The following is a 14,638-nucleotide window of genomic DNA, read 5'->3' as shown; positions in this document are numbered from 1 at the left end:
GCTCCGCCTATCTTAATCACCCCCAAACTTTGGCTGTCTCATTCCAGACCCCACCCCACCTCCCAAATGCCAACCTCTACCCATGCGACCCCTCCTGGACATCAAGACCCCTTCCCAAGCTGTACTTCCCCCATTTCACACCTCCCAATCCCCATCCCACCCATCCCGCCCCACCCAATTCTCATCTCACCCTCCTGATTTGCATCCCACATTGCCCAATCCCCTTCCAACCCAATTTCACCCTCAGAGGCGGTGGAATTGAGTAATTTTGGGGTGCGATTCAGCAGTTTTTAGTGGCACTGAGTGGATTTGAGCAGACACATCAGTCCCTCTCATCTTTTGGAGTGCCAAGAAATAAAGACAACTAAAACAAATAGCCCCCGAACTCCCCTATATCCTCACAGATATCTCCTGGAACCCAAGATTCCTCAAAACACAAGTAAAGTGTGAGGCTTTAGATACTTTTGATGAATTTGTTGATTTTAATCCCAATTTTCTGTGTTTTGGAGGGAGGAAGATAAAAGATAATAAGAGGCAAAATAAAAGGAACAGCAGCCACTTCCCTCTGTGTATCACAGGGCATGTGGGTCACCAGGGCTCTGACCAGGGTGGGTCCTCTGATGGGGATGGAGCTGGAGCAGCGCACGAAGCTCTTCCTGCAGGTGAGGTTCTCGCAGGGCTTCCCTTACCGGTGCCTCCGCTGGTGCCGGGTAAAGAATGAGCGGTCTGAGAAGCTCTTCCCACACCGGGGACACTCGTAGGGCCTCTCCCCGGTGTGGATGCGCCGGTGGGTGACGAGGGTGGAGTTGTGCTTGAAGCCCATCCCGCAGTCGGGGCAGCGGAAGGGCCTCTCCTGTCTGTGAATCCGCTGATGTACAAGGAGATGGGAGCTGGTGTGAAACCTCTTCCCACACTCAGGACACTCGTAGGGCCTCTCCCCAGTGTGGAATCTCTGGTGGACAATCAGGTCAGACCTGTGGCTGAAGCTGTTCCCACACTCCCCACACTCGTAAGGCCGTTCCCCAGTGTGGATCCTCTGGTGGCAGATCAGATTGAAATTCTTCCTGAAGCTCTTCCCACACTCCGAGCACTCGTAGGGCCTCTCCCTGTCATGAGGCTGCTCCTGGACCACCAGCTCTGATCCCTGGCTGAAACTCTGTCCACCTTCCTGGCACAAGGTGGGTTTCTCCTCCTCAGATCCCCGTGATCTGCGTTTGCAGCCCCTCCTCCTGTGGGATCTCTGGGGCTTTTCCTCCCCGTTGGATTCCTCTGCCATGGAGCCACTCAAAACAGCCTCTTCCACGATCTTCTGCTGCAGGGATTTGTCCTCCCTGCTCTCCATCCTCAGCTCCTGCTCTGGGGTAGGAAGGACAAGGAGAGGATGGGATTTGCCTCCGTGCCACAGGGAAGGACAAGGAGATCCCCCCAGTGCGTCCCCGGCAGGAGGGCACCGGCAGCGGGGCTGTCCTGCAGCCGGGGCTGTGCTGGGCTGGGAGATGGAGCAGGAGAGAGGGGGAAAGGGGCACTGACTTCCTCCTCACCTGCCTCAGTGTCCTGGGCCATCTTCCTCGCAGCCTCCTCCTCCATGCAGCCAAAGTTTGGGAGTGGGAAATCCTGGTGTGGGGAAAAACATGGTGTGAACACCTTGGGTTGGGGATTCCTCCTGCCCAAATCCATCTCCAGAAGTCTCCTCCAAAAATCACGAGTGGATCAAAAAAAGCCACCAGGAGTGTCCCATTTCCAGTCTCATCCCTCTGGGGTTCTGGTGTCTCCCATCTCAGGGCTGCTGGGGATCCTCATGGGTCCTGGGGATCCCCCTTCTCCAGGGTCCTGCTTAGGGATGATGGTGGGTTTTGTAGTACAAGGGTCCCCCTCTCCAGCCTCCCCCCAGTCCAGGCACTTGGGGCTCCCCCCTCTCCCCACCACCATGTCCTGGTTTAGAGCAAATTTGGGAGAAAACGCCCAAAGGGGATTGTCTATAAAGCAGATTCAAGCAGCCTCTCTCACAACCAGTTTGGAAAAAGATTTTCTTGGAGAAAAGTGGAAAAAACCTGTTTATTTAACAGGCAAAGCATTCACCAGCACAAAACATGAACAATATTAAACAATAAAACCTGTTGTTGCTCCAAAAGAGACGACAAACTCAGAAAGTCCCTCCGTGGGCTGTAGCTCGGCTCACTCAGGCTCTGATCAGTCCCTCCATGGCCCAGGCCCAGCCCGGTGGGCCACAGGTGTGAGCTGCCGGTGCTCTTCTGGTGTTCAGTCCAGAGCAGGTTTAAACAGCTCCAAAGAAAAAGAAAAACCACAGCCCAGGGAACTTCTCTGCCTCAGCGAGCTAAAAACTAACTAAAAGCAAAGGAGAGCTCTGTCCTGCTGTCTGTTGGCAGACAACTGATACTCAGGTTTAAGTTTTTCTGTTCTGTTTTGGTGTGCAGCTTCTAGCTTTATATTAAGTGCTCCTGGGATCTTTTCACAGGGTGGTGAAGACAAAACAATCCTGTTCTAGCTGGAGAGTCAAGGACAATCTCTTCAAACTTCAGGCCCAAAGCACAAACAACAGGAAAAGAGGAGGGCAGGCAAGCAAGGAGGATGAAAGTTCATAATTGGAAGGTATTAACTGGGCAGTTAAATCCTGTATGCAAACGGACTAACACTTATAAAAATGTGAGCTCTCATGGCCAAGCCCTCTTTTGCTTCCATCTCGGAGCCATCCGGGCAGAGCCCCGACCGTGGCTCCGGCACTGCCGGGGTGTGGCCTTTGAAGGCACTTCAATAAATATCCACTTTATTCCTCTTGGCTCCGTCTGGCCTCTGTCCCAGCTCCTTAAGGCATCTCAGCAGCCCAGGAGCCGGAATGTGGAGGGGTGAGTGCAGCTCCTGAAAACAAACTGCGCGCTTCTTCCTCCCCCTCTTCGCTCTCAGAACCAGCCCTGAAGGTGCAGAACTCATTTCGGGGCCAAACGGACCAATGGGGGTACGAGCATCGTGAGGTCACCCCAGGACAGGCCCTGCCAGGCTCAGGGGTCCCGTCCCCGCCTCATCTCCGGCTGCCGGGGGTCCCCCAGCTCCGGTATCGCCCCTTCCCCTCTGCCGCCCCGGGGGTCCCACGTTCCGCAGCCCCGGCTCTCACGGGGATCCCCAAAACTAATGTCCCGCCCTGTCAGCACCGGGTCAGCCCCGCGTGGTCCCCCGGGACCCTCCGAGGGGCGATCACAGCTCCTCTCCCCCCGAAAAAGCTCCTCTTGGGGAGCCCGGAGGGATCCGGGGCTCGGCATCTGCCGGCTCCGAGCGCTCTCCAGAAAAATCCTCCCGGAGACCCCTGGATAGAGCCGGGGCGAGCTCGGCCTCCCCCTGCCCTGCGGCTCGGGGCTGGGGCGATGCTGGCGGGGCAGGGGGTGCTGCAGCCCCGGCGTGCGGGCGGTGCGAGCGGCGGGATTCTCCCGCTCCTGCTCCCGCCGCTCCTCCTGTCCCTCCTCCTCCTCCCGCAGCCCCTCCGCTCCAGCCCGGAGCTCTCGGGCACTTAAGCCACAACAAGCATACCTTGTGAACAAAGGAATCACCCTTAAAACTACACTATTGCATATTCATATATCCTTCATGGTTATGCATACATTCTATTTAAAACAAGAAACTCTTGTCTGTTCCTCAGTGTTTCCCAGATCCCAGTCCAGTGCAGGTTGGATGGTATTCAGGAAGAGGAAAGGAAAAAAAAACAGTCCAGGGAAAGAATTGGACTGCTTAGGTAACCTAACTAGGAAGCAAAGGCAAAAGCAGAAGCAAGCAAAGCAAGCCAGGTCTGGGCTGAACAGGGCAAAGTTCCCCTGTTTGGACAGGCTCAGGGGCTGTCCCGGGGAGCGCGGGGCTGGACACGGGGGCGAGCGGGCAGCGGACACATGGGCATGGGGACACACGGACACGGGACACACGGACACGGGGACACAGGGACACGGGGACACACGGACACGGGACACAGGGACACGGGGACACAGGGACACGGGGACACACGGACACAGGGACACACGGACACGGGACACACGGACACGGGGACACACGGACAAGGGGACACACGGACATGGGGACACACGGACACGGGACACACGGACAAGGGGACACACGGACATGGGGACACACGGACACGGGACACACGGACACGGGGACACAGGGACACGGGGACACACGGACATGGGGACACACGGACACGGGACACACGGACACGGGGACACACGGACACGGAGCTTCCAGCTCTCCTGCCTCCCGCTGCAGCTGCCCGAGTGCTTTGGCACAGGCCTTTGCTGCCACAAGCCCTGTCCCAGGCAGGAAGCACCATCCGTGTCCTCCTGCCCGTGCGTTGCTGGCTGGATTGCTGAAGGCTCCCAGGTGCCTCTGGATAGAGCTCCTCTGGAGCTCCTGTGGGGCCGTTCCCAGCCGTTCCCAACCGTTTCCAGATGTTCTCAGATGTTCTCAGATGTTCTCCAGATGTTCCCCGCCACACCGCCGTAAAGCAAACCGCGCCTGCTGCTTCGCGACACCCTCACCTCGCCACACCGCCGTAAAGCGAGCCGCGCGGCGCGACAACATGGCGTCGCGCCGTTTGCCTCGGTGTATCCCGGCATGCCCCGCGCCCGCCACAGCCGCCGCCATTCCCGGCAGCCCCCGCGCCGCCCTCCGCAGCCGCCGCCGCCGCCGCTCCGGTGGGTGCCGGGATCGGGGAAAGGGGGAGCGGATCCCGCCGGGATCACCGGGATCAGCGCCGGGATCCGCCCCGAGCTCCGCTGCCGTCCGCAGGTCCCGCAGCGCGCCGCGCCCAGCTGAGGAAATGGTGAGGGAACGGCTCCTTCCCCCCCCCCCACCTCCCCGCGGGTGGGAATGGAACCGGCCCGGAGCGAGTCCCGCCCCCCCCCCCCCCCGGAGCTCCCAGTTCCTCCCAGTTCAAACCAGTAACGCCCCAGTATGGCCCCAGTTCATCCCAGTGAGCCCAAATCCCCTCCCAGTCCATCCCAGTAACGTTCCAGTAACTCCCAGTTCATCCCAGTAACCTCCCGGTTCCCTCCCAGTAACTCCCAGCTTGCTCAGTTCCCATTCCCAGTCCCTCCCAGTACGATCCGAGTCCCTCCCAGTTTGCCCAGTTTGGCTTCCCAGTCTCTCCCAGTTTGCCCAGTTTGGCTTCCCAGTCCCTCCCAGTTCAGCCCAGTATGGCCCCAGTCCATCCCAGTAACTCCCAGTTCATCCCAGTCCATCCCAATCCCCTCCCACTAACCCTAAACCCCAAACCAGTAACTCACAGTTCATCCCAGTCCATCCCAATCCCCTCCCACTAACCCTAAACTCCAAACCAGTCCCTCCCAGTTCATCCCAGTGCAAACCAGTAATGTCCCAGTCCATCCCAGTACCTCCCAATCCCCTCCCAGTAACCCCAAACCAGTAACCTCCCAGTCCATCCCAGTTCATCCCAGTACTAACCAGTTCCATCCCAGTCCCTCCCAGTATGATCCCAGTATGGTGTCAGCACAAAAGCAGCCCAGTCCCAGTCCCTCCCAGTATGATCCCAGTATGGTGTCAGGACAAAGCCAGCACAATCCCAGTCCCTCCCAGTATGATCCCAGTATGGTGTCAGCACAAAAGCAGCCCAGTCCCAGTCCCTCCCAGTATGATCCCAGTATGGTGTCAGGACAAAGCCAGCACAGTCCCAGTCCGTCCCAGTAGGGTCCCAGCAGAGCCCAGTCCCTCCCAGTGCTGCCACTCCTGGCATCCCCCAGCCCTCTGTGTGCTCCCCCCTCCCGGATGTCCCAGAGGAGCCCCAAGGGCCGGCAGTGCCCAGGCAGGGTCCCCAGGCAGCCCCAGTTTGGATGTGCAGCCCCCAGTTTCCCCAGTTTGCCTCTCCTTTGGCCCGGGCCCGGTTCCCCCCTGGAACAGCGGCTGGGAGCAGCCGAGAGCCCCGCGCTGCCCATCCCGACCTGTCCCGGCTCCATCCCCGCTCCTGCCGCGGGCTGCCGGGGCTGCGGGAACGGGAACCGAGGGTGTCGCTGCTGCTGGGGGAGGAGGAGGAGGAGGAGGAGGGGGGATGGAAGTGAAGGGATAAAGGAGGACAGGAGGGAGGGGCTGGGACACAGGAGGAGGAGGAGGAGCGATGGAAGATGAGGGATGAGGGAGCAGAAGGCGGTGGGGTTAGAGAACAGGAGGAGGGGGAAGGAAAGGCAGGGAGAGAAGGGCAGGGATGGAGGAGGAGCGGGAGGTGGGTTTAGGGAGGAGGAGGAGGAGGAGGAGGAGGAGGAGGAGGAGGAGGAGGGGGGATGGAAGAGGAGGGGCGGCAGGAAGAGGAAGAGGAGTTTTAAAGGCAGATGGAGCAGAGCAGAGAGAAGCGCGCGGTCAGCCCTGCCTGAATTCGCAGCCCCCACCTGTGGGATCATCGCCCCCCATCCCGCAGGTGAGCGGGGAGGGGGAGCTCGGGCCAGGTCTCCTGGGGGGTGCCTGGGTTGGGTTTTTTGGGGAGATGTTTGGAGAAGGAAGAACTGCGAAGCTGAGCGGAAAAGGCCCCTTGGTGGGACTCCTTGGAGACCCTGCAGCCCAGAGCAGGGAAGAAGGGGAGAAGGGAGCCCAGGAGCCCAAACAGCCCCGGCATCCCTGAATGGGGAGAGCCAAGAGGGGGGAGCTTTTGGGATTGCTGGGACTCCCGGCAGCCTGGGGAGGGCGGGCAGCGAGGAGAAGGGGGACCCCCAATCCAAGCGTGACCCCAGCAGCTGGGACAGGGGGGAGCCCCGAACAGCAAAGGGGGGGAGCAGGGACGGGGAACTCCTGGGAGGCTTTTTTAGGGCTGGATCTCGGTGTTCGGGAGGTTTTTATGGAGCCCAGGTAGCCAGGGACTTCTAGAGATGGGCTGGGACAGAGGGAGCTTCAAACTCAACGTGCTCATCCCTTGTTTTCCCCAAACCAGGATTTCCCATTCCCAGCCCCTGGGAGGCTGCGAGGAAGAGGAAGAGCCTCTCCTTGTCCTTCCTCCCGCAGAGCAGGAGCTGAGGATGGAGAGCAGGGAGGACAAATCCCCGCAGCAGAACCTGGTGGAAGAGGCTGTTTTGAGCGGCTCCACGGCACAGGAACCCGACTGGGAGGAAAAGCTCCAGAGATCCCGCACGAGGAGGGGCTGCAAACGCAGATCGCGGGGATCTGAGGGGGAAAGACCCACCCTGGGCCGGGGAGGCGGCCGGAGATCGAGCCAGAGCTCGGAGCTGGGGGTCCCTGAGCAGCTCCATGATGGGGAGAAGCCCCACAAGTGCTCGGAGTGTGGGAAGGGCTTCAGGACGAGGCCCGAGCTGATTCTGCACCAGAGGACCCACACTGGGGAGAAGTCCTATGAGTGTGGGGAGTGTGGGAAGAACTTCAGCCGGAGCTCCAGCCTGATCCGGCACCAGGTGATCCACACTGGGGAGAGGCCATACGAGTGTTCCAAGTGTGGGAAGAGGTTTCAGATCAGCTCGTGTCTCCTCCGGCACTATTGGGTTCACAGGGAGGAGAGGCCCTTCTGCTGCCCCGACTGCGGGAAGGGATTCAGGCAGAACTCCAGCCTCATCAGGCATCGCCGCATCCACACCGGGGAGAGGCCCTACAAGTGTGGGAAGTGTGGGAAGAGCTTCACCTACAGCTCCATCCTGATCAAGCACCAGAGGACCCACACTGGGGAGAGACCCTACGAGTGTTCCAAGTGTGGGAAGAGGTTTCAGACCAGCTCGTGTCTCCTCAAGCACTATCGGGTTCACAGGGAGGAGAGGCCCTTCTGCTGCCCCGACTGCGGGAAGGGATTCAGGCAGAACTCCACCCTCATCCAGCATCGCCGCATCCACACTGGGGAGAGGCCCTACGAGTGTGGGGAGTGTGGGAAGAGCTTCAGCCAGAGCTCCAGCCTGATCAAGCACCAGAGGACCCACACTGGGGAAAGGCCCTACGAGTGTTCTGAGTGTGGGAAGGGGTTTCAGACCAGCTCCTGTCTCCTCCAGCACTATCGGATTCACACAGAGGAGAGGCCCTTCTGCTGCCCCGACTGCGGGAAGGGATTCAGGCAGAACTCCCACCTCCTCAGGCACCAGCGCATCCACACTGGGGAGAGGCCCTACGAGTGTGGGGAGTGTGGGAAGAGATTCTCACAGAGCTCCCACTTGACCGAACACCAACGGAGGCACCGGTAAGGGAAGCCCTGCGAGTGCCCCGAGTGCGAGAAGAGCTAAACTCCATCCCCCACTGGAGGACCCACATTGGGCACAGCCCTGGTGACCCACATTCCCTGTCATCCATGTTGGGAACACACCTTGCTGCTTCTCCTTTCGTGTTGACCTTAATTTTTTTCTCTTCTCAATCTCTCTGTGCTCCAAGGGCCAAGAGGGATCGCTCTTTCACCTCAAAACCACTCACATCCCTCTTAAAACAACTGAATTTTAACCCACAGAGCCTTAATCCCACCTCAAATTGCTTGTTGCCACCACAAAAAAAAAAAAACTTCAATCCCACACCAAACACTTTTGATTCTACAGCTGCCACGCTGAGATGGGGCTGGGAGGAGATCGGGAGAAGTGGGATCCCAATTTGGAGCGGTGAGATGGGGATTGTGTGGGGCTGGGTGGCTGGGATGTATTTGATAGCAAATAAAACTTTCAGACTTACTGATTTCTTTGCCGTTCATTTTCCGTCCGTGGCAGTTCTGTTTGCAGAGCGCCGCCTCACAGAGCATCCCCTCACAGTTCCGCCCTTCGCCTGAGCCGCCCCTTTCCCCTCACGATCCCGCCCTTTCCTCGCCCCCTTTCCCCTCACGGTCCTGCCCTTTCCTCGCCCCTTTCCCCTCACGGTTCGGCCTTCGGGAGCGGGGATTGTGTGGGGCACTATGGTGTCTGTGCAAAGCCAGTACAGTCCCATTCGACCCCAGTACGGTTCCAGTATGATCCCAGTATGATACCAGTACAGTCCCAGTCACTCCCAGTAGGATCCCAGTAGGATTTCGGTAGAGCCCAGTCCCTCCCAGCGCTGCCGGGGAAGAGGAGGGGGAGGGATGAAGGCGGAGCGGGAGGTGGGCTTAGGGAGGAGGAGGAGGAGGAGGGGGGATGGAAGAGGAGGGGCGGCAGGAAGAGGAAGAGGAGGTTTAAATGCGGATGGAGCAGAGCAGAGAGAAGCGCGCGGTCAGCCCTGCCTGAATTCGCAGCCCCCACCTGTGGGATCATCGCCCCCCATCCCGCAGGTGAGCGGGGAGGGGGAGCTCGGGCCAGGTCTCCTGGGGGGTGTCACCATCCGCTGGTAGCGGGTGTCGTGATGGTTCCTTAGCCAATCCCAAAGTGCAAAAGACAAACAGCAGGGGACTATCAGTTTAATCACAACAAATGCACCTTTATTAGGGGCCAAAACAATAAATACCATAGTGGGATCAGAAAAGAAATAAGAAGGCTAGAGAGGGAGAGAGAGAAGAGGGGGATGGGAATAGCTGCCAGCACAGGCCAGATCCTCACTGGTCCGGACTATGGGGATCCGTCTTGTTGTGCTGGGGAGAGTCTGCAAAGTCCCGCCCAACCCAGGGGTCCAGTTATAGTCCACAGAGGGAAAAGGAGGGAACATGCAGAGCAATGAGAGTCTATTGAAATTGCTGTGGGGGGAACAGGCAAATCTACTGAAAATCATTGATTAAATAACAATCTAATAGAATCAATATTAAAACAATTTTCTGAGAACAAATCAATCCTGTAGTTTTAGTGAAGTTGCAAGCACATAAGTTTGAATGATTTTTAGGATCTAATACTGTGTCTTCTACAAACACTGTGTTACAAGCAGTTCTAAAGCATGCTCATCCATTGCCTGTATATACAAGGAATGTTTCAGGAGTTTTGTCAGGATGAATTTCAAAGTGACAGATATTTTGTTCTGTGTCCAGACAAATATCCTGAGCTATAATTGCATTGCTTTCACAGATGAACCCTTGTTGTTCTGGGACAATACAAGATTCTAAATTAACAGTTTACCATTTATCATCAATTTGTCGGGCCCATTCTCTATGCTCAGAAGGGCAGAGAGTGGCTCTATGATGATTCACTCCTAATGCAATGATGGGGAATATTGAATGCACGGAGGCATTGCGTATGGTTAACACAAAAGCTGTGGCTAAGTCTGTGATGGGGTCATAGGTAAAATTCACCATATTCCACCAGGATTGGAAATTTCTTTCAAAGTCAGTGGCACTGTCCCAAACTATTTTCCGAATCTCAGTAGGAAACGTGCTGTTGCAGCATTTTTGAGAGAAAGAGGGCATGAATTGTGAAAGTTGAGCTACTCCAGGCTAGGCCTCAGATTGAGGCCTGGTGTGGCCTTCAAAGCCTCTGACGCAGTTAGAAATTCAGGGCTTGTGGCGCAGATAGAAAATAGTCTTAAGGTATTGTGGGGACCACCGGGTGTGAACTAGTATAGGTTTTATAGGTGTACAGTGTAGGCCGTTTTAAGGAAAAGGTAAACAATGTTAGCCTACCAATCAGAGTGTCTTTGTTTCTGTAAACTATGTAGAAGCTTATATAAACTACCGCCTGATTTTGAATAAACGGAGAACGTTGCATTAATCATATTGATTGGATGTGCGTTTGTCTTGTCCAGTTTCCCGTTTTCCTGAGGTTCCCTGGCTTTAAGTGGCGCCCGGACCAGGGACTCAGGAGGCTCCGAAAAGGCTGCCAAATTACTTTTAGAGTAACGGGCAGTCGGGTTTGAGTCGCGCGACAGAAATTCAGGTCCAAATAGCCTCATGGTGGCGGGACCGGGATCCCAAATTCACTTTTTGTGAACGGGGATCAAGTGGGACGGAGCAGAAGTCTCCAAACTCCGAATTGGGCCGTTCCCAACGGGAGGAAAAAGACTCTTCGCATTGTTGTTTGTTTGCGAGAGTCCGTGGAGCAGTGGGAAGACCTCGGCGTTCACAAGAGACCCGAACGGCGGGGGTGGATGTGGCCGAGGCCAGGAAGCTGGAGCGGGGTGCTGCCTTGCCGCAGAAAAGCGAGAGCGGAGCAGCCCGCGGAGGTTGAGGTAAGCCGCGGAGACAGAGAGAGGGTGAAAGGTTCACCATGGATGGAGATTTACAGGCTTCAGTGCGGCTGCTCTTTCATATTCTCTCAAAGAGAGCTGAAAAAGTTAAAGAAGCCGATTTAGAACAGTTGGTCCTTTGGGCAAGAAGCAAAGGCAAGCTGCAAAAACCTTCCCTGATTTTTAGTGAAACCGAATGGCAAGAGCTGGGGCAGCTGCTTTGGGATGCGGTCATAGAGGGCAAAAAGGACAAGAAAACACTATTAGAGCTTGGAGGTGTTTGGAAGAAAGTTATACATACCTTACAGAGCATGGCCGCGGACAAAAGAGCAGCGGAAGCTGCAATTCAAGCATTTGAGCAGTCCACGTCAGAACAGATAGAAGCGCGAAAGCCATCTCGGGTTGAAAAATTTTTTAATGTTTGTAATATGCGGCCAGTGCGAGGGCAGAAAGCTCCAGTCAGCCCCTCTGTCAGGGATGTTGTCACTCGTCTGGAGGGAGGCGCGGAGCCGGCTGGCGCGAGACGGAGCGGGGATGCGGCCGCGCCCGGAGCGGAAGTGTGCTCACGAGCAGCGGATGTTAACAGCTCGGCGGTTTCGCGAAATGCGGCAGACCAGGAAGTGGCCCTCCCGGGTCCCTCGGGAGGCGGGGAGACACCTGAGGAGGCAGGCGGAGTTGGTGACGAAACAGGGCTGAGTCAGGAGGATGAAACCGGGGGCGGAGATCAAGGCAGAGACCAGGGTGGAGACGAGAGCGAGGCGGCGCTGGCCCCGCGCCCCCCCGCAGCGGCAGCGGCGGCGGCTGCCTCCGGTGCGTGCAAACGCAGAGGAGCGGCTCGCCGATACCCGCCGGCGGCGGCGGCCGCGGCCAGCAGCCTGGCGCGGCTTAGAGGGGCTGGGCACCCCAATGCTAGCGGAGTGGCAGAAGTAGCCACCCAAACAACACCAGAGCAGAACCCTGAAAATGCCAGTTCCCATCCCACCACGGTAGCGCTGCGCTGCCCTCTCCCACCGAGCTCAGATTCTGATGACTCAGAACCAGACCTCTCTGTTGTCAATTGCAGCAGGGACACGCGATCACAGAACAAGATACAAAGACCAAATACGTTACAGAAAGAAATAGCCCGCCTTGCCACCCTCTCAAATCGTCAGGCTCCACCAGTGGAACCTTCCACTGGCCAGCAATTGGCATCGCCAGCAGTTTTAAAAAATCCCTTGCAGTCCCGATGGGCGTCAGTTGTGAAAGATGCTTTTTTAGACGGTGACTGGAAAGCTGCCAGCTCCCTGGCTTGTCCTGTTATAGTGTCTAATGGGAATGCCATCTGGGAGCCCCATCACTGGAAAATCCTACAATTAGCTAAGCAGACAGTCACCGCTTATGGGATCAGATCAGAAGCAGCCAGGAACATCATTCAGTATATATTCACAGCAGATGTGCTTTGTCCTGGTGATTCATCTAACATTGCATCCCTGCTTCTGACACCTTCTCAATTCCTCATGTTTGAAAGGGAATGGAAGCGGTTGGCAATTGAAGAGGCCAACAAACACACAGATGTGGGAGACCCCTTTTTTGGAGTCCAGCCAGATATGCTGACTGGGCGAGGACCATATGCAACCAATCAGGTGCAATTTACCTTTCCTGTTGAAATACATAAATTGTCACAGCAATTGGCCCATCAAGCTTTGCTTTTGGTACCAGACAAGAAAAAGTCAGCATCCTATGCCACCATAAAGCAAAGGAGCCACTGAACCATTTGGACAATTTATTGATAGGCTGTCAGCTGCTTTAAAGGATGCACCTGACGTGCCACCAGACGTTCAGGAACATTTATTCCGATCCCTTGCTTTTGAGAATGCTAACCCACCCACCAGAACCATCCTAGCCACCCTTCCTCAGGGCTGTCCAGTCGATGAGATGCTTGTCAGAGCCACACGCGCAGAACAGAGCAACCAAGCTGCAGCATTCACCGCTGCAATCCAGGATGCAATTCAACAACAAGGACACATAATTGCAGCTGCTTTATCAAGCAACAACACAAGGAGACAAAAGACGTAATGAAAAACTATAGCAATACTGAGTGTTTTCCATGATACCAAGAAGGATGGACATTATGCAAATCAAAGTTATTTCAAATACAATGTGGATGAAAATTACTGTAAAAAAAAAAGATAGAAATGTTAATAATGATTTAATTGCTAAAAATGTCTTTGAAAACAAAGATTTGAGAAAAGTCAGTCAGATGGAATGTTGGCATTGAGTTCACAATTTCTGTTTTTGAGTTTTTATAGATAATAAGATAAATAATAATTGTCAAGTTTTTATAGGTAATGATAAGTAGTGATTGTTACTAATGTTATATGAATGCTTTGACAAGATTGTTTTAAACTATTTTAAACATTTCTTGTTAATAGGTTGATCATATAATGTAAGTTGTCTGATTTTTGTGATAAGAATTATTATTAAGATGTTAAGGTATTGAGGTGTTGTTTTAATATTTACAGTCAGTTTTCATATGTTTTATGGGTTTTTTTAGGTGATTGATTGTAAGATGTGTTTTTCAGGATCCTGTGTGTTTGATTTTTTAACTACTCATGTGTTTTCTTTATTCAATTTTCTATGCAGCTGCAGTTCATCTTCTTTTAAAAATTTATAGTCCAAGTTCTGGTTCAAGATTTCAGACTTCAAATTTTCAGATTTTTGAAGAAAAGGTTTGTTGTATTTAGAGAATTTTTGTCTTGAAGGAAATTTTAGACAGGTTCAATCATTTGATGTTTTGATAAATTGTTAATAATAAGGTTTTTCACTTATAACTGTTATTTTTAAGACTTTTGCTTTAAACATATCCTCCAATTAGAGTTTGAGCTCTGGCCAGGCTCTGGCTCTATGTGGATGGTGTGATTGATCCAGGTGTTTTCTGCATCAAAAAAGTATTCAAGTCCTTTTGGCTTGACAATTTGACCATACAGGACAGCTGAGCCTCAAAGGAGGTTTTGGAGAGACATGATCCGGACATGTTTTATCCAAATCTCTGTTGTTTTAAGGTTTTTCAGCTGCTGCAGACTCTGGGATGACAATTTGATAGTGTAGCACTTGGTAACTGTGATTTTATATGTAATATTGATTGTGTATTATTTGATTGATTTTTATTTGTTGTTAGTTTCTTTACTATATGCATTGTTTTGTTCTTAATGTTCTTCATGTTTATAACAAAGATGTTGATATTTCCATTTCTTCATGCAAGTTTTAGGGAACAGAATTGAGAGAGGACCCTCCAGTCCCTGTGGGGGTGTTGGGTTTGTTTGTGTTTTAACAGGTGCAGAATCTAAATGGATTTCAGTGAAGAATGTGGAACTTATCAATTGCAAGAGGGCACTGATCTCTCCACAAGTGGATCAGAGGATGCACAGCAAAAGTGGATTGTGCAAAGATTTGTGTTTCACCCACAGAAGATCGTGGGCTTTGAGGTTTTTTTATAAGTGTGTTTTTAATGATGTTATAGAATTTTTTTTTTGCTAAGTTTTAATAAGTTTTAGTAATGCTTGTGATTTTTCTGTTCATCTTGCCATTGTCTTTCAATGGCAAAAGAAAAAGAGGGAGGTCCCAACGT

At 53.9% G+C, this 14,638-nt stretch overlaps 3 protein-coding genes across 3 annotated transcripts in view; 1 reads left to right on the top strand and 2 right to left on the bottom strand.

The window, feature by feature from the left end:
* The window catches only part of LOC100226816 (uncharacterized), a 1,189,242-nt gene that overhangs the window by 664,276 nt on the left and 510,328 nt on the right, over positions 1–14,638 (top strand). The window contains 1 exon segment of the mRNA XM_072919754.1: positions 7,257–7,960. Coding sequence (XP_072775855.1) covers positions 7,257–7,960 — 704 coding nt within the window.
* LOC121469068 (uncharacterized) overlaps positions 1–14,638 on the bottom strand; it is a 662,903-nt gene that overhangs the window by 597,509 nt on the left and 50,756 nt on the right. The gene's annotated exons all lie outside the window — the stretch shown is intronic.
* LOC140680914 (uncharacterized) lies at positions 357–1,834 on the bottom strand. The gene is made up of 2 exons (XM_072919817.1): positions 1,542–1,834; positions 357–1,356 (listed from the first exon to the last, which is right to left on the bottom strand). Exons 1-2 carry the CDS (start codon positions 1,675–1,677, stop codon positions 686–688), a joined length of 807 nt encoding a protein of 268 aa, XP_072775918.1. The 5' UTR covers positions 1,678–1,834; the 3' UTR covers positions 357–685.

This window comes from Taeniopygia guttata, chromosome 30 (assembly GCF_048771995.1).
Source record: "Taeniopygia guttata chromosome 30, bTaeGut7.mat, whole genome shotgun sequence".
Lineage (NCBI taxonomy): Eukaryota > Metazoa > Chordata > Aves > Passeriformes > Estrildidae > Taeniopygia > Taeniopygia guttata.
The sequence above is the reverse complement of the archived record's forward strand: the minus strand, read 5'-3'. Positions and strand labels throughout refer to the sequence as shown.

Bases quoted from the DNA above. Each gene is read 5' to 3' on its own strand.
- LOC140680914 (XM_072919817.1), bottom strand. From the start codon at position 1,677: ATGGATTTGGGCAGGAGGAATCCCCAACCCAAGGTGTTCACACCATGT. The intron at 1,357-1,541 runs GTGAGGAGGAAG...TTCCTACCCCAG, and splicing joins GGCCCAGGACACTGAGGCAG to AGCAGGAGCTGAGGATGGAG.